This window comes from Canis lupus, chromosome 11 (assembly GCF_011100685.1).
Source record: "Canis lupus familiaris isolate Mischka breed German Shepherd chromosome 11, alternate assembly UU_Cfam_GSD_1.0, whole genome shotgun sequence".
Classification (NCBI taxonomy): Eukaryota; Metazoa; Chordata; class Mammalia; order Carnivora; family Canidae; genus Canis; species Canis lupus.
This window is the reverse complement of record NC_049232.1, coordinates 418871-437652: the sequence shown is the minus strand read 5'-3', so window position 1 is coordinate 437652 and position 18782 is coordinate 418871. Positions and strand designations below refer to the sequence as shown.

At 42.7% G+C, this 18782-nt stretch overlaps 1 protein-coding gene across 1 annotated transcript in view; it reads right to left on the bottom strand.

The window, feature by feature from the left end:
* Nucleotides 1-18782, bottom strand: part of BTNL9 (butyrophilin like 9) — a 39024-nt gene that overhangs the window by 17369 nt on the left and 2873 nt on the right. The window contains exons 2-7 of the mRNA XM_038551673.1: nucleotides 16806-16940; nucleotides 14917-15264; nucleotides 13363-13644; nucleotides 6834-6962; nucleotides 6583-6615; nucleotides 6265-6285 (exon numbers count right to left, since the gene is read on the bottom strand). Of these exons, the coding sequence (XP_038407601.1) occupies nucleotides 6265-6285; nucleotides 6583-6615; nucleotides 6834-6962; nucleotides 13363-13644; nucleotides 14917-15264; nucleotides 16806-16917 (925 nt within the window). The 5' untranslated portion in view covers nucleotides 16918-16940. The remainder of the gene's footprint in view (nucleotides 1-6264; nucleotides 6286-6582; nucleotides 6616-6833; nucleotides 6963-13362; nucleotides 13645-14916; nucleotides 15265-16805; nucleotides 16941-18782) is intronic.

The window sequence follows — 18782 nt, the reverse complement described above, 5'->3', positions numbered from 1 at the left end:
TACTGGGTCACAAATAGGGTCTGAACCAATACCAAAAGATTGGGATCGTCCCCTGCATATTCTCAGACCATAATGCCTTGAAATTAGAACTAAATCACAACAAGAAGTTTGGAAGGACCTCAAACACGTGGAGGTTAAGGACCATCCTGCTAAAAGATAAAAGGGTCAACCAGGAAATTAAGGAAGAATTAAAAAGATTCATGGAAACTAATGAGAATGAAGATACTACCATTCAAAATCTTTGGGATGCAGCAAAAGCAGTCCTAAGGGGGAAATACATCGCAATACAAGCATCCATTCAAAAACTGGAAAGAACTCAAATACAAAAGCTAACCTTACACATAAAGGAGCTAGAGAAAAAACAGCAAATAGATCCTACACCCAAGAGAAGAAGGGAGTTAATAAAGATTCGAGCAGAACTCAACGAAATCGAGACCAGAAGAACTGTGGAACAGATCAACAAAACCAGGAGTTGGTACTTTGAAAGAATTAATAAGATAGATAAACCATTAGCCAGCGTTATTAAAAAGAAGAGAGAGAAGACTCAAATTAATAAAATGAGAATGAGAAAGGAGAGATCACTACCAACACCAAGGAAATACAAACGATTTTAAAAACATATTATGAACAGCTATACGCCAATAAATTAGGCAATCTAGAAGAAATGGATGCATTCCTGGAAAGCCACAAACCGCCAAAACTGGAACAGGAAGAAATACAAAACCTGAACAGGCCAATAACCAGGGAGGAAATTGAAGCAGTCATCAAAAACCTCCCAAGACACAAGAGTCCAGGGCCAGATGGCTTCCCAGGGGAATTCTATCAAACGTTTGAAGAAGAAACCATACCTATTCTACTAAAGCTGTTTGGAAAGATAGAAAGAGATGGAGTACTTCCAAATTCGTTCTATGAGGCCAGCATCACCTTAATTCCAAAACCAGACAAAGACCCCACCAAAAAGGAGAATTACAGACCAATATCCCTGATGAACATGGATGCAAAAATTCTCCACAAATTACTAGCCAATAGGATCCAACAGTACATTAAGAAAATTATTCACCATGACCAAGTAGGATTTATCCCCGGGACACAAGGCTGGTTCAACACTTGTAAAACAATCAATGATTCATCATATCAGCAAGAGAAAAACCAAGAACCATATGATCCTCTCATTAGATGCACAGAAAGCATTTGACAAAATACAGCATCCATTCCTGATCAAAACTCTTCAGAGTGTAGGGATAGAAGGAACATACCTCGACATCTTAAAAGCCATCTATGAAAAGCCTACAGCAAATATCATTCTCAATGGGGAAGCACTGGGAGCCTTTCCCCTAAGATCAGGAACAAGACAGGGATGTCCACTCTCACCACTGCTATTCAACATAGACTCGAAGTCCTAGCCTCAGCAATCAGACAACAAAAAATATTCAGGGCATTCAAATTGGCAAAGAAGAAGTCAAACTCTCCCTCTTCGCTGATGACATGATACTCTACCTAGAAAACCCAAAAGCCTCCACCCCACGATTGCTAGAACTCATACAGCAATTTGGCAGCGTGGCAGGATACAAAATCAATGCCCAGAAATCAATGGCATTTCTCTACACTAACAATGAGACTGAAGAAAGAGAAATTAAGGAGTCAAGGCCATTTACAATTGCACCCAAAAGCATAAGATACCTAGGAATAAACCTAACCAAAGAGGTAAAGGATCTATACCCTAAAAACTATAGAACGCTTCTGAAAGAAATTGAGGAAGACACAAAGAGATGGAAAAATATTCCATGCTTATGGATTGGCAGAATTAATACTGTGAAAATGTCAATGTGACCCAGGGCAATTTACACGTTTAATGCAATCCCTATCAAAATACCATGGACTTTTTTTTCAGAGAGTTAGAACAAATTATTTTAAGATTTGTGTGGAATCAGAAAAGACCCCGAATAGTTAGGGGAATTTTAAAAACAAAAACCATATCTGGGGGCATCACAATGCAGATTTCAGGTTGTACTACAAAGCTGTGGTCATCAAGACAGTGTGGTACTGGCCCAAAACAGACACATAGATCAATGGAACAGAATAGAGAACCCAGAAGTGGACCCTGAACTTTATGGTAAACTAATACTAGATAAAGGAGGAAAGACTATCCACTGGAAGAAAGACAGTCTCTTCAATAAATGGTGCTGGGAAAATTGGGCATCCACATGCAGAAGAATGAAACTAGACCACTCCCTTGCACCATACACAAAGATGAACTCAAAATGGATGAAAGATCTAAATGTGAGACAAGAGTCCATCAAAATCCTAGAGGAGAACACAGGCAACACCCTTTTTGAACTTGGCCACCGTAACTTCTTGCAAGGTACATCCACGAAGGCAAGAGAAACAAAAGCAAAAATGAACTATTGGGAGTTCATCAAGATAAGAAGCTTTTGCACAGCAAAGGATACAGTCAACAAAACTAAAAGACAACCTGCAGAATGGGAGAAGATATTTGCAAATGACGTATCAGATAAAGGGCTAGTTTCCAAGATCTATAAAGAACTTTTTTAAATTTTTATTCATTTTATGATAGTCACACAGAGAGAGAGAGGCAGAGACACAGGCAGAGGGAGAAGCAGGGTCCATGCACCGGGAGCCCCCACGTGGGATTCGATCCCAGGTCTGCAGGATCGCGCCCTGGGCCAAAGGCAGGCGCTAAACCGCTGCGCCACCCAGGGTTCCCTATAAAGAACTTCTTAAACTCAACACCAAAGAAACAAACAATCCAATCATGAAATGGGCAAAAGACATGAAGAGAAATCTCACAGAGGAAGACATAGACATGGCCAACATGCGCATGAGAAAATGCTCTGCATCACTTGCCATCAGGGAAATACAAATCAAAACCACAATGAGATACCACCTCACACCCGTGAGATTGGGGAAAATTAACAAGGCAGGAAACCACAAATGTTGGAGAGGATGCGGAGAAAAGGGAACCCTCTTGCACTGTTGGTGGGAATGTGAACTGGTGCAGCCACTCTGGAAAACTGTGTGGAGGTTCCTCAAAGAGTTAAAAATAGACCTGCCCTACGACCCAGCAATTGCACTGTTGGGGATTTATCTCAAAGGTGCAGATGCAATCAAACGCCGGGACACCTGCACCCCGATGTTTCTAGCAGCAATGTCCACAATAGCCAAACTGTGGAAGGAGCCTCGGTGTCCATCGAAAGATGAATGGATAAAGAATATGTGGTTTATGTATACAATGGAATATTACTCAACCATTAGAAAAGACAAATACCCACCATTTGCTTCAACATGGATGGAACTGGAAGGTATTATGCTGAGTGAAGTAAGTCAATCGGAGAAGGACAAACAGTGTATGTTCTCATTCATTTGGGGAATATAAATAATAGTGAAAGGGAATATAAGAGAAGGGAGAAGAAATGTGTGGGAAATATCAGAAAGGGAGACAGAACATAAAGACTCCTATCTCTGGGAAACGAACTAGGGGTGGGGGAAGGGTAGGAGGGCTGGGGGTGGGCGTGAATGGGTGACGGGCACTGAGGGGGGCACTTGACGGGATGAGCACTGGGTGTTATTCTGTATGTTGGTAAATTGAACACCAATAAAAAATTAATTTATTAAATAAAAATAAAAATAAAACACAACCTCATACATTTGAATTTTAAAAAAAAACTATAAGAAAATGTATGATTCCCAGTTTATAGATAAATAAATTCAGATATTGAAAGTATAAAAAAAAGACAGAAAAGACCGTGAATAGGCAACGCTATCTTGAAACAGAAAAGCAAAGCTCGAGTAATCAAAACAGTATGGTACTGGCGCAGAAATCAATAGAGAGCCTAGAAATGAACCTACACCTATATGGTCTATTAATTTTTGACAAAGCAGGAAAAAATATCCAATGGGAAAAAAGATAATCTTTTCAACAAATAGTGTTGCAAAAACTGGACAGTAACACGCAAAAGAATGAAACTGGACCACTTTCTTAAGTCACACACAAAAATAAATTCAAAATGGATGAGAGACTAAAAGTGAGTCAGGAAACCATAGAAACATTTGAGGAGAACACACCAATAACTTCTTTGACATTGGCCGTAGCAACTTCTTCTAGATATGTCTCCTGAGTCAAAGTAAACAAAGGAAAAACAAACTGTTTGGACTTCATCAAATTAAAAGCATCTGCACAGCAAAGGAGACAATAAACAAAACTAAAAGATGACAGAATGGGAGAAGATATTTGCAAATGACATATCTGATAAAGGGTTAGTATCCAAAATCCAGAAAGTACTTAAAAAATTCAACACCCAGAGGATCCCTGGGTGGCTCAGTGGTTTAGCGCCTGCCTTCGGTCCAGGGTGTGATCCTGGAGTCCCGGGATCAAGTCCCACATTGGGCTCCCTGCATGGAGCCTGCTTCTCCCTCTGCCTGTGTCTCTGTCTCTGTCTCTCTCTCTCAGTCTGTGTCTCTCATGAATAAATAAATAAAATATTTTTTAAAAATTCAATACCCAAAAAACAAATAATTCAATTTAAAAATGGGCAGAAGAAAAAAATCCCCCATTTTTCCAAAGAAGACATACAAATGGCCAACAGACACATGAAAAGATGCTCATCATCACTTATCATCCAGGAAGTGCAAATCTACAATGAGATATCTCAAATCTACAATGAGATATCTCATACCTGTCAGAATGGCTAAAATCGACAACACAAGAAGCAACATAAGTCAGAGAAAGACAAATATCATATGATTTCTCTCATATGTGGAATTTAAGAAACAAAACAAGCGAGGGGAAATAGAAAGACACACCAAGGGTATTATTCTGAGTGAAATAAGTGAAATAAGTCAATCACAAACATTATATGGTCTTATTCATTTGGGGAATATAAAAAATAGTGAAAGGGAATAAAGGGGAAAGGAGAGAAAATGAGTGAAAATATCAGTGAGGATGACAAAACATGAGAGACTCCTAATTCTGAGAAACGAACAAGGGGTAGTGGAAGGGGAGGTGGGCGGGGGGTTGGGGAGGCTGGGTGGCAGGCACTGAGGGGGGCGCTTGACAGGATGAGCACTAGGTGATATGCTATATGTTGGCAAATTTAATTCCAATAAAATTTTTTAATTAAAAATAAATAAAAATAATATCTAGGTTTGCGCAGAAAAAAAAAACGACAAACCAAGAAAAAGGCTTAATTATCAAGAACAAAGTGATGGTTACCAGTGGGTGTGTGGGTTAAAGATGTGATGGGGATTAAGGAGAGCACTTGTCTGTATGAGCATAGGGTGATATATGGAAGTGTTGAATCACTCTATTGTACACCTGAAACTAAAATAACACTGTATGTCAACTAACTGGAATTAAACACTTTTTAAAAAGGTACTGTCTCCTGGGAAAGGCAATGCTGTACACTAATTCAGACTATGGTGTTAATTACTCATTATAGTTGGCCTTCCACAAGATTAAGGGGACTACAAACCAAGCTTCTCTAATCTCATAATTTCTTCTGGACGTTTACTGGGACATACGAAGTGGTTCTTGAGGTCTTCCCCACCCCACCTGCCCCCTTGGTAGCCTTTTCCTCCATGCTACTCTTCCTTTGGATTTACTGTCCCCTCCTCTGTACAGACACACACAGCCCATGGTTTCAAGGTCTTGAGTCCCCTGGAGGAAAAGTGAACCTGAAAAATTAGTCACACTTTGGTGCAAATTAAAGGTACCTTCCTTCGCAGTGGCATTTGAATTAAAAAGAGAAAGTCGGGGGCTCCTGGGTGGCTCAGTGGGTTAAGTGCCTGCCTTAGGCTCAAGTCATGCTCCCAGGGTCCTGGGATGGAGCCCTGGGACAGTGGGCTTCCTGCTCAGTGGGGAGCCTGCTTCTCCCTCTCCCTCTGCCACTATCCCTGCTTGTGCTCTCTCTCTCTCTCTCAAATAAAATCGTTTTAGAAAGAGAGAAAGATACCTAGGAAGATGAACCAGTGGGAGTAAAACGTTTAATGGTGGAACTGCAAACAAATTGTATAATTTGCAGGAAAGGGGCAGGCAGGGTTCGTCTGAGGGTCTGAAGTCAGTCCTCAGCTGCAGATGAGTCATGTGGGAGTGGAGAGATGGGAAGTGCACACGGATGGCTCTAGAATTAGATTGTTGCCATCCTCTCCACTGGGAGCCTAAACCTACTGAACACCTTCCACAGCTCACTCATCTGGTTACCCCGCTAGTCCGCAGCCAGAACTGTGGGCGTGGCACCCAGAACTTACCCAAGTTCGCTGTGAGTATCTCTGGAAAAGAAACGAAGAAAAAAGGAAAAATCTCAGTTGATGAACACTGAGGCCTCACTTCCTCCGAAGTGCACAGACTGGGCCCTCGTGCGCTCTGGGGAACCTGGACGGACCGCATGCATTGGTGCTTACCGAGAGCGCTCGGTGGCAGGGGAAGCGGCAAAGCAAATCAGCACACGGAGTTTCTGTCCCGCTTCCAAGCGCCCGGGTCTGAAGCACCCAGCAAAGTTCTCCTCCCCGCACCACTTTCTGCTACTTGGGGAAGCGGGCAAAGAGTGTGCCTTTTTCCCAGCTTACCTTTGTCCTTGTCAGCCTGCTCCTTCAGTTTTTCTGGAAGAACGGAGGAAGGGGACCGTGCGTGACGGTAAGCGCTAGCCTTTCCTCTCCGTGTCCCACCCAGCTCCGCGTTCCCGCAGGAGGTCGCCCCCGAGCTACCCCCACCGCCCGCCTCCAGCGCCTTCCTCCAAGCAAAGCCGGCGCCAGGCGGGAGACCACCTCCCACCTCCCACCTCCCACCTCCCACCTCCCACCCCCAGCTGGCCCTGTACCTTGGGACCTCCGTTGCTTCTGAAAGAAGTACAGCGCCAGAGTCACGAGGAGAGCCAGGAGGAGCGACAGGCCCACCAGAATCCCGAGGAAAGCCCTCTTCCAAGGGGAGTTTCCGGGTAAAAATACGTCTGGAAAATACCTCACAGGGAGTTGCTTCACTTTAGGCGCCACTAAACACTAAGTGATAAGCCTATTCTGGACCCAGCGTCCCGGAAATCATTCCAAGGTGGCAGGCGTTAAGCCTCCTGGGCAGCACCATAGCAATCCGTAAAATGGGCATGAGAGCGGCCTCACTGGGCGCCCTTCCCAGGTAGGAGAGCCTGAGGAATGGTAGGGGACTTGAACTCGCTTAGCAGAAATGGAAAATGCAAACTGAAGGACATGGAAGGAACCCCCACCCTCTCCCCCAGCTTTTGACCATGGCCCTGCCGGCCCTAAACTTCTCTCTATAATTGCCCTATTTCTGAAGAACAGGAGGTCCAAGGTGTTGGTATCCAAAAGCCAGTGAATTATTGCTATCTCCACGGTCAAACCCACAAGTCATTGTTCTTGCAGACATTTGCTTCTACTTCTCATCACCCTTTGGAAGAATTGTTAGCAGAAACCACCCATACCCTAACTGCCAGTTCCCTCTTGTCCTCTCCAGACTCGCTGGGGAGACTTTGCCCTCAGGCAGGCAGTGGCCCAGGCCACCTCTGCCAGGGGCAGTAGGCAAAGAGATACATGCAAGATGGAAAGTAACCCTGTAGAAATACAAATCAAAACCACTTTACACCGGTGAGAATGGCTAAAATTAACAAGACAGGAAGTAACAAATGTGGTGAGGATGTGGAGAAAGGGGAACACTTTTACCCTGGTGGAAATGCAAGCTGGTGCAGCTACTCTGGAAAATAGTATGGCAGCTCCTCAAGAAGTTAAAAATAGAGCTACCCTATGACCCAGCAATTGCACTACTGGGTATTTACCTCAAAGATACAGATGCAGTGAAACCCCAGGACACCTGCACCCCAATGTTTATAGCAGCAATGACAACAATAGCCAAACTGTGGAAGGAGCCTCGATGTCCTTCAACAGATGAATGGATAAAGAAGATATGATCTATATGTACAATGGATATATACAATGGAATATTATTCAGCCATCGGAAAGGACGAATACCCACCATTTGCTTCGATGTGGATAGAACTGGAGAGTATTATGCTAAGTTTTGAAATAAGTCCATCAGAGAAAGACAATTATCATATGGTTTCACTCATATGTGGAATATAAGAAATAGTGAAAGGGACCATAAAGGAAAGGAGGGAAACTGAGTAGGGGAAAAATTAGAGAGGAAAACCATGAGAGACCTGGGACTCTGGGAAACAAACACAGGGTTTTGGAAGGGTGGGGAATGGGTAGCTGGGTGCCGGTCATTAAGGAGGGTACATGATGTGAGGAGCACTGGATGTTATACTATATGTTGGCAAATTGAATTTAAATTAAAAAAATAAAATAAGTTATAAAAAAAGAGACAGTAACCCTTTAGAAAATCTTGTGGAAATTTAACAATAATTTGGTGTCTGTTGGAGATAATTATTTAAAAAATAATTTTTATCTCAGCTTTATCTTGGTGGTCTTTTTAGAAATACATTTTTCTTCTTTAACTGCAGTAAAATATTTGACAAAATTCACCATCTTAACCATTTTTAAAGGTACAATTCAGTGGCATTAAGTTGCTTTCACATTGTTGTGGATTATCATCACCATCCATATCCAGAACTCTTTTGGTCTTCCCAAACTGAAATGAACACTAACTCCTCATTTCCTGCCCACCCCCTCCACTCTCTGGCAACTGGCAACTTCCAGTCTACTTTCCATCTTCATGAATTTGAATACTCTAGGTACCTCCCTGTAAGTGAATCAAACAATATTTGCCCTTTGGTGTATGGCTAATTTCACTTAGCTTTATATGTTTTTGTGCTTTTCAAATTAGTTTTTCTGGTAGTGCATTTTTATTGTCTTGTACAAAAAGTATTGGGCCACAGGGCCAATGTCCCTCACTACACATGATTTGCAAAGCTCAGACCTATAAGTCAAGTACATGAGAAAATGCTCCACATCACTTGCCATCAGGGAAATACAAGTCAAAACCACAATGATATACCACCTCACACCAGTGAGAATGGTGAAAATTAACAATACAAGAAACAACAAATGTTGGAGAGGATGTGGAGAAAGGGGAACCTTCTTGCACTGTTGGTGGGAATGAAAACTGATGCAGCCACTTTGGAAAACTGCGTGGAGATTCCTCAAGAAGTTTACAACAGAGCTTCCCTATAAACCAGTAATTGCACTGCTGGGGATTTACCCCAAAGATACAGATGTAGTGAAATGCCGGGACACCTGCACCCCAATGTTTATAGCAGCAATGTCCACAATAGCCAAGCTGTGGAAGGAGCCTCGGAATCCATCGAAAAATGAATAGATAAAGAAGATGTGGTTTATATATACAATGGAATATTATTCAGCCATCAGAAAGGACGAATACCCACCATTTGCTTCAACGTGGATGGAACTGGAGGGTATTATGCTGAGTGAAATAAGTTAATTGGAGAAGGACAATAATCATATAGCTTCACTCATAGGAGGGATATAAAAAATAGTGAAAGGGATTATAGGGGAAAGGAGGGAAAATGAGTGGGAAAAATCAGAGAGGGTGACAAAGCATGAGAGACTCCTAACTCTGGGAAACGAACAAAGGGTAGTGGAAAGGGAGGTAGGCGGGCAGATGGGGTGACTGGGTGACGGGCGCTGAAGAGGGCACTTGATGGGATGAGCACTATATGTTGGCAAATCAAACTGCAATAAAAATAAATAAATAAATAAAAGTAAGGAAAAGAAAACATTTCACATATGTCCTTTTTTTGTAAGTTTCCTTATAGATTATTTTTGCTGCATTCCCCCCTATCTTTGTACTGTGACTTTTGGTCTCTTCTTTCCATGTAAAGACCCTTTTAATATTTCTTGCAAGGCCAGTTTAATGGTCATGAACTCCTCTAGTTTTTGTTTGCCTGGGAAACTCCTTATCTCTCCTATTCTGAATGTAGCTTTGCTAGATAGTGTATTCTTTCCTGAAGATTTTTCCCATTCAGCACTTTGAATATATCATGTCATTCCATTCTGGCTTATAAAGTTTCTGTTGAAAAATCTCTTGCTAACCTAATGGCTCCTTTGTAAGTTACTGACTACTTTTATCTTGTTGCCTTAAAGATTTTTTTCTTTATCACTATATTTTGGAATTTAATTACAGTATTTTGGGGATCTCTGGGTGGCTCAGCGGTTTACCGCCTGCCTTTGGCCCAGGGCGCGATCCCACGTCGGGCTCCCAGCATGGAGCCTGCTTCTACCTCCTCCTGTGTCTCTGCCTCTCCCTCTCTCTCTTTCTCGGTCTATCATGAGTAAATAAATTTAAAAAAATAATTACAGTATTTCTTAATGTGGGTCTCCTTTTGTTGATTTTGATGGAGTCCTCTGTACCTCCTGGGTCTGGATATCTGTTTATTTTCCCAGCTTAGGGACGTTTTCAGGAATTATTTCTTCAAATAAATTTTGTGCCACCTTTTTTCTCTCTCTTCTTCTGAGACTCCTATAATATGAAGTTACTAAGTTTGATGGAGTCATTGAGTTCCGTAAGTCTATTCTCATTTTTTTCCATTTTTTTTCTCATTCTTTTTTCTTCTCTTGTGTTCACCTTGTTGCTTTCCATTACTCTATGTTCTAGGTCACTACTTCATTCCTCTGCTCCTTCATGCTTGCTGTTTTCATCAAGCATGTTTTGGTTTCATTTATTGTGCCCTCTGCTATGTTTTTCCTTATCTCTGTGTTAAGTGCTTCATTCATGTCCTCCAGTCTTTTCTGAAGTCCAGTAAGTACCCTTATGATCATTGCTTTAAATTCTGTATCATGCATGTTACTTTTATCTGTTTCACTTAGATCTCTTCCCTGGCCTTATCTCATTCTTTCATTGTGATAAATTTCTGTCTCTTCATTTTATCTCCCTCTTTGTGTCTATTTCTGTCTGTTAAGAAAGTTTTCTGCTATTGAAAATAGTGCTTTGTGAAGAGTAGGTCCTAGAGTGCCCTGCAATAGAGTGTCCCCCATTTCCCAGGAACTGGCACTTCAGGGAAACATACTACGTGCTTCACTTATGTCTTGCTGTTGTGTTTGAATCACTATCTTTTCAATGTAGTTCTCTACCCTCACTCTCTTCCTGTTGTGGTTGTGCTTGCTCTCTGTGATGTTAGTGGAACCCAGGCATGCTAGTTCTGAGCGGATGTACCCACTGGGGAACATGGGAGTGGTGGTGGTATTAGCAATATTTGCATTGGGCCACTAGTCCAATGCCAGATCCCCTAAAGCACTATGGTGGCTGGGGGCTCTTGCCAGACTGGTTGGGAGTATAAGGCTGGTGACAATGCTCAATGATGGCTGGGTGCAGCTGGGCCTGGCATGTGATGATGGCTGGTGATGCATGGCTGGGCACTGCACTGCAGCCTGGCATGGTGTCTTGTGGCAGTTATGCATCTGTTGGCTGGGCAGGGTGCATGTTCAGCTTTAACAAAATTTGCCCTGAGCTCTGGGTTGAGACTGTGTGTCTGTGCAGTCTTACTCCAGCACCTGTCTCTGTGTTTATGCTGGGATTGGGGGTGGGAAATAGTGCCTGCCAGCTCCCTTATTTTTAGAGAAGTCCCCCAACACCCTCTGAAATCAGTATAAATAGATATGACTCCCATTTACCCCAGCTTTGTTAAACTGCCTTTTCTTTCTTTTATTAATAATAAATTTATTTTTTATTGGTGTTCAATTTGGAAACATACAGAATAACACCCAGTGCTCATCCCGTCAAGTGCCCCCCTCAGTGCCTTTTCTATGTTGCCTCTCTGTGCAGGCTACTGTCTCTTTAAAGGCAGCGACCCACCTGTCACTTGCACTGCCAACTTACCCAGTGCTGAGTCAGCTGACTTTTAAAGCTCTAGGCTCCAGGGGCACCTGGGTGCCTCAGTGGTTGAGCATCTACCTTTGGCTCAGGACATGATCCTGGAGTCCTGGGATCGAGTCCCTCATTGGGCTTCCTGTGAGGAGCTTGCTTCTCTCTCCGCCTGTGTCTCTGCCTCTTTCTCTGTGTCTCTCATGAATAAATAAATAAAATCTTTTTAAAAATAAAAGATAAAAAAATAAAGCTCCAGGCTCCAAATCCTATTATTTTTACAAACTCACAGAATGCACTCTATTTAGTTTTTAATGACAAACATTATGGGAAATAGTCTTCCCGGTGGAAACTCCTTGGTGTGAGGGCCCATTTTTCTGCCTTCTCCATGTATGCATCGTCCCACTGCCTTTCTGGATGTGGATGATATCTAGCTGTGAACATGGGACAAGGTGAGCTTAGGATCTTCCTACTTCACCATTTCCTCAAGCTCCTTATGTTTTTTCTTTTTCTTTTTTAAAGATTTTTATTTACTTATTCATGAGAGAGAGGGAGAGAAAGGCAGAGACATAGGCAGAGAGAGAAGCAGGCTCCATGCAGGGAGCCTGATGTGGGACTCAATCCTGGGCGCTTAACCACTGAGCCACCCAGGCATCCCTGTTTTTTTTCTTTTTAATAACATTCTCTTATCTCTAGTTTACCTGATTGTAAGAATACAGCATGTAATACATATAACATACACAATCTGTGTTAAGCTTCTACTTATATTAACAGTCAACGTATATTATTTATTAGTAGTTAAATTTTGGGGAGTCAAAAGTTATATGTGGATTTTCAAACATGCAGGGCTGAGGTTGGTCAGCACTCTTAACCCCCTGAATTGTTCAAAGGTCAATTGTAATAAAGTTATTGATTTTTACCAATGTGAAGTATGGCCCATAGGTTAGGTTTTTCCTCAAGACTTAAAACAACTGGTTTTAAATCATTAAACCCTCAAAATAAGACTTTGGTCCTAGATAATGGCCTCACCCTTCAATTCACTGCCTATCTTCTTCCCTAACCTACTACTTTTAAATCTACACGCGCACCGCACAACACCTTAGCACCGTTCCCTGCTTCGTTTTTCTGTACAGCAACTAATGTCTTCTAACCTTATAATTCACTCTTTTGTTTGTATTTTCACCACAGGAATGTGAACCTTAAGGCAAGAGTTTGGGGCACATTGTAGATATTTACACCTATCATTTGAGGGATGAAATTAGGAGCATATGAGCTCTCATTATGATCTCTAATGAGTAGTTCCTGGGTTTTAGGGCAAAACCTTTGGTGCATAATGATGATTCCCTGGGGCTTCCCCAGCATACTGTTTGGGTGAGAGGTAAGCTGTTGTACTCTTAGTAGGTTCCTGATATCCAAAGGGCTGACTTTTCAAGTATCAAGGTCAGTCCACCCCAGAGACAACCGGGCCCCAGTACCATTGTGCTCCTTTAGATGGCCTTTGGAACAATGCACATGGAGCACATGGTGAGCAGGAAAATTAGAGTTAGTCAGTATCCACTAACCTGCTATCTGGATGGTGAACTCTTTCTTTTGGATCAGGAAGGAGTTCTGGATGGAGCAAGACACATTGTTGTGGGCATCCCCTTGGACAACCACGGACGTTTCCAGATTGAACAGGCTCTGGGCATCCTGGACAATGGCTTCCATCTCTGGAGACAGGCACTGTCCTTTATGATCTTTCCACTGTGCCTGGGGTTTTGGGTACCAGCCACTGGAGCTGCACCTCAGCTGAATGCCTCCCTCCTTGAAGCCCTCAAGGGAGATGTGAGGGTCTGAGCCAAGCCCTGAGAGAGGCAGGAAGAGTGGGAAAGATCAGGCTCCCTCCCAGAAGTTGTACAGGAAGTTAATGCCACTGTGCAATGTCTGCAGTCATTATAAGGTATCACAAACTGTGACTGCTTTTAACACCCATGTGGGTTCACAGCCCTCAACTGTGGACTATAAATGGCAGTCTAAATTGGTGGTGGCATGTGGGACATGTGGACAGCAGTACCCCAAGGGACATTTGGAAATACTGTGGGGGGCCATTTGGCCAGAAGGGCTACTGGCATTTAGTCATATTATGCAAGAGACAGTCCCCTGAAGTAAAGAAAAATCCCACTCCAAATTTTCATAGATTGTCCTCTGTCTCTCATGAATCCCACCATAGTTTAGGTGCCTGTATCATACACACTCCTGCATCTTCCCATCCTGTGGAGCTAACCTCACATTTTGAATATGCAAAACATTGATATGTTTAAACAGCCATAATGTAACCTTTGTCCATCCAATGCTCCCTCCTCTCCCTTAAGTAACCAATTTCATTAGTTCCTAGTGTATCCCTTCCTGTGTTCTTTTTGTGCAATGTTTCTTCTTTCTTACACAAAAGGTTACATACTATACAACCTCTTTTGTATCTTGCTTTTATCTCTTACCAATATCCTAGAAATCACTCTACATCACTTCCTAGAGCTCCTCTTCATTTTTTTCAGGTTCATAGAGTGGATCAGTCCATTGTGTGATGGACCATACTCAACACTTTTGCTTAGATAAAGCACTGTTGTATAATTACAAATGATGCTGTGATGATTAAACTTATATGTACACTTTTTTCATATTGGAGCTATAGGAGGCTTATCTTCAGGTAAACTCCTAGAAGTGGGGTTGCAGTTCAAAGAGCAGATGTACAGGCAGTGCTGTTAGCTGCTGCCAAATTCCCATGCACTGGAGTTTTGCTTTGAGCTCCAGGGTACAGATTTCTTCTTCCCCACGGCTCTACCAAGTGTGTATGCTCAACCTGTTGAATTTTTGCCAGTCTCAGAGGTAAAAAAAAATCCATCTCAGTGTAGCTTTAATTTGCTTTTCTTTCATGATGGGTAAGGATGATCATCTATTTGTATGTTTAAGGGTCATTTGTGTATCTTTTTTTGAACATTTATTTTGTTCATTTTGTAACAAATTTTCCTTTTTAAATTAAAAAAAAATTAGATGTGTTTTCCCTTTCTCTGTCTACTATTGAGCAAAGCAGCTGTGTCCAAACGGGCACTTTTCTCTATCACTTTCGCCAAGTCACATACCTGCTACCTCTAGCTCCCAGATCGCTTCCCTGGAGAAGTTGGTGGAGAGGAAACGGCATCCATACAGGCCCTCATCAGCAGGAATGATACCATGGAGCTTTAGGTTTACCATACCATCCATGATAAAATCCTTGATGAGTTTGGTCCTGTTCTGGAACTGCACCATCTGCTGGCTGTGGAGCTCCTGCCCACCACGGTACAGGTGCACCACATCAGAGGTCTGACTCCGGAACCAGCGGATCTCCATATCCTCGGCATCCAAGTATGGTGACAAGTAGCATGAGAACTCCACCTCTTCCCCTACAAGTGCCAGGATGGGTTCCCCAGGGCCTATGACCTTGACCTCCTCTAGGATGAGAAACCAGAATGACAGCCAACATCAGCTCTCTTCAAAAGTAAGTTTTTATAACATATCTTTACAGCTCAGGAATCTACAGTAAACCATTCAAATGATGAAAGACACTTTACAGGACAACTGGCTCAAGTAGTTGTCATGAATATGCCAGATTAAAATATACACAAAGGATATTACAACCAGATACAATGTGTGGTGCTGGACTAGTAATTAGTTTGAACCAACCAGCTGCAAATGTCCTTTTGGAGACAGTTATGTAAATATAGCCAGGACATTAAATGAAAAGGAGTCTTTGACCAAAAAAACCAAGTTAAAAAATATGTATACTATTGTTCTCTTATTTGATTAAAAAATGACATATTTGCATGAAAACATATGTAGGAAAAAAGGTCCAAAATGAGATGTACCAAATGGTTGATGGAATGCATGATGGGAATAAATATTTTCTTGTTTTTTCCTTGTCTGATTTTCTAATTTTTTTATAATGCACATGTATAGCTTCTGTAATAATAAAGGGTATTAATATAATCTGTGGGGGCTCCTTGCTTCATGTGTTTTCCTATCTGAAGGCCAAATCTTATCTTCAAGATTTTGATTAAAATTTTCTATTTGATAATCCTCTTAAATGGTGCCTCTTAAAACATGGCTCCATGGCTCCTCTACTCCCTGTTTTCTTCAATTCCCATGAGTTACTATTCCTGTTGCAGTCCCTTTGCATGTGTTGTTTATTCATGCCATTCAAGTTGCCCTCACTTTTCTTTATGGCTTCGTCTTTTCTTGTACCTCCTTTTCTTCCTTTGAAGCTCAACTAAAACCTATTCCCAAAGCTCCCTCTTCATGGATCCCTCCTATACTTCACTTTGCTTATAGAACATAGTGGTTCTTTTGTTTTTGTTCACTCCATTTGAGATACCTTATTGCCCACTGGGTATAGCCCCAATACCCTCCTTACTAGCTGTTTTCAGGTTGTCTCAAGCTGCTTCTTCCCTTATACTTGATGCCTGGCCCTCTTCCTGGGGTATGGCCTGCCTCAGTTTACCCTCCATCTGTCATCTTGGAAATTAAATATCCTTCAGGGGCCTACTCAAGCAGTACCTCCTCTCTAGGGTTCTTCTTGGCTTTTTGGAAAAAAAATAAATTTCTCTCTTAGTTGCAATCACACATCTCTGGTTAATGTTTATCTTGCAGTCATACAGCTGAAAAGCTTTTATGTCATTTCTGTCCCCCTCTCTTGACCTTTTTGAGGACCTGGAATGTACCTGGTCATTTTGGTTTCCCTAGTTTCCAGCACAGGGAATCAGAGAATTGCATTTGCCTAATTAGTTTATACTCTCTGTTGGTTGCTTCTTTCATGAGAGAAGTTAAGCCTGAGATCCTTCCTGCCCTTCAGAAGCTGCAGCTTATATGTGGGAGTGGAGCACCTGACATAGCCTGGTAGACCGTGGATCTCAGCTTGGGAGCACCTGGGAGGCAGGTGGGCAGAAGCTGAGGTGCTCATGGCCTGGCTGGCTAGGCCACAGGTTTGACATACTACCTGAGTTCAGCTCTACAGGCTGGAGGAGAAGAGTCAGATGGGTGAGGAAAAAGACACCACTGAGCATAGGAACTTGCTGGGAGAGGTCCAGGAAGACTGGGAAATACATCATTTCTTCTCAGTGGTGGAGGCCACCTAGAAAGGAACAGAGAGATGCTGGAGTGGATGCAGGAGAGCTGGAACACAGCCCAGCAGGCCCAATGTCTGTGCTGCTTCAATTTTTTAAAATAATAGTTCTTACCAATCCCAGGGCTTGGCTTCTTTTAAACTATAGCCAGATGTGAGAGCTGCATCTAATTTTACCAGGTGTCACTGCTAGTGGTGTGTCTGACCTTGCTTGGACTCATGGAGCTCCAAGGGTACAAGGCCAAAGGGTCCCAGAGGAAGCAACTTCTTAACTTTGCATTGTTTAGAGCCAGGAATAGATCCACAAATTGTGTGTGAGTTCAGCTGAGATTAAGTGACTTTTCCCAAACAAAAGGAAATCTATAAGGACTCTCAGAGGCATTTTTGTTCTCCCTGCTCCACTTCCTTTTGGCCTAGAACATGAAGTTCACAAACAGAGGAACGCACGCAGAGATCTGACCTTTCAGAAGGGGGATGCTTGCCTGGCAGCAGCCTGCCAGCTCCAACCACAGCTGAAACACCTTCCTCTAGGCCTGAAACCTCAGGTGGAGCCTCCAAGAGGTCATCTAGGGTCTGTCCCTCTCCCTGCAAGACTGTTTCTTCTAGGCCACATTAACAGAGTTGTCCCATCTAGCTATATCCCCATTTGTGGTCCATTTGACCCAGCCCTGGCACAGGCAAGGACCGTCCCCTTTCAATCCTGAAACCCCCTTGGGACCTGTGGTGACATCTCACAGACTGATAGCCAGTGAGCATGGGCAGCCCATATGTCTTGGGGTACATTCAAGCCTCTCCACATTTCTCCTCTGTTTGGTACTGGGACTTTAGACAGATTCTATAACTGACTGAACCTTGATTTCTTTGCCCAAGCAATGGAAGAAATTGGTTCCAATTCAGGAGGTCATTAAGCCTTCCTTAGGTTGGCTAGGTGCTCTTTAATCAATAAAAACCAGTACCTTCTGCCTCTGCCTCTACCTTCCAAACATGCTTTCCATCTTCTTTTAGAGACTGCACACTTCCCCTTTCTCTCCATCATAGCACCCACAGGGGGAAGGCAGATTTCTTCAACCCCCAGTCTCCTCTTCTCCCTTCTTCTGCCACCTCACCCTTTTCCTTCATTCTCCTCTTCCTAAAAACATGTTCTTGGTGTCCTGTGGCTGCAAAGTCCTATTCACACAGCAACAGCATCGCCAGGGTGTAGACGAAAGACTTTTTTTTTCAGGTTAATCTATTTTATTCAGTGAAGATGAACAAGCTCTCTATTACCTCAAAAATGTATATAATTCTATTTTTTTAATTTATTTTTTATTGGTGTTCAATTTGCCAACATATAGAATAACACCCAGTGTTCATCCCATCAGTGCCCACCTCAGTGCCGTCACCCAGTCACCCCGACCCCCTGCCCACCTCCCCTTCCACCACCCCTAGTTCATTTCCCAGAGTTAGGAGTCTTTCATGTTCTGTCTCCCTTTCTGATATTTCCCATGACGAAAGACTTTAAAAGTTGCTGGGATGCCCCCAGCTATGGTTTTCTTTTTTAATATTACCCTGGCTATTTGGGGTCTTTTCTGATTCCAGACAAATCTTAAAAACAGATGTGGATGGAACTGGAGGGTATTATGCTGAGTGAAATAAGTCAATCGGAGAAGGACAAACATTATATGGTCTCATTCATTTGGGAAATATAAAAAATAGTGAAAGGGAATAAAGGGGAAAGGAGAAAAAATGAGTGGGAAATATCAGAAAGGGAGACAGAACATGAAAGACTCCTAACTCTGGGAAACGAACTAGGGGTGGTGGAAGGGGAGGTGGGCGGGGGGTGGGGGTGACTGGGTGACGGCACTGAGGTGG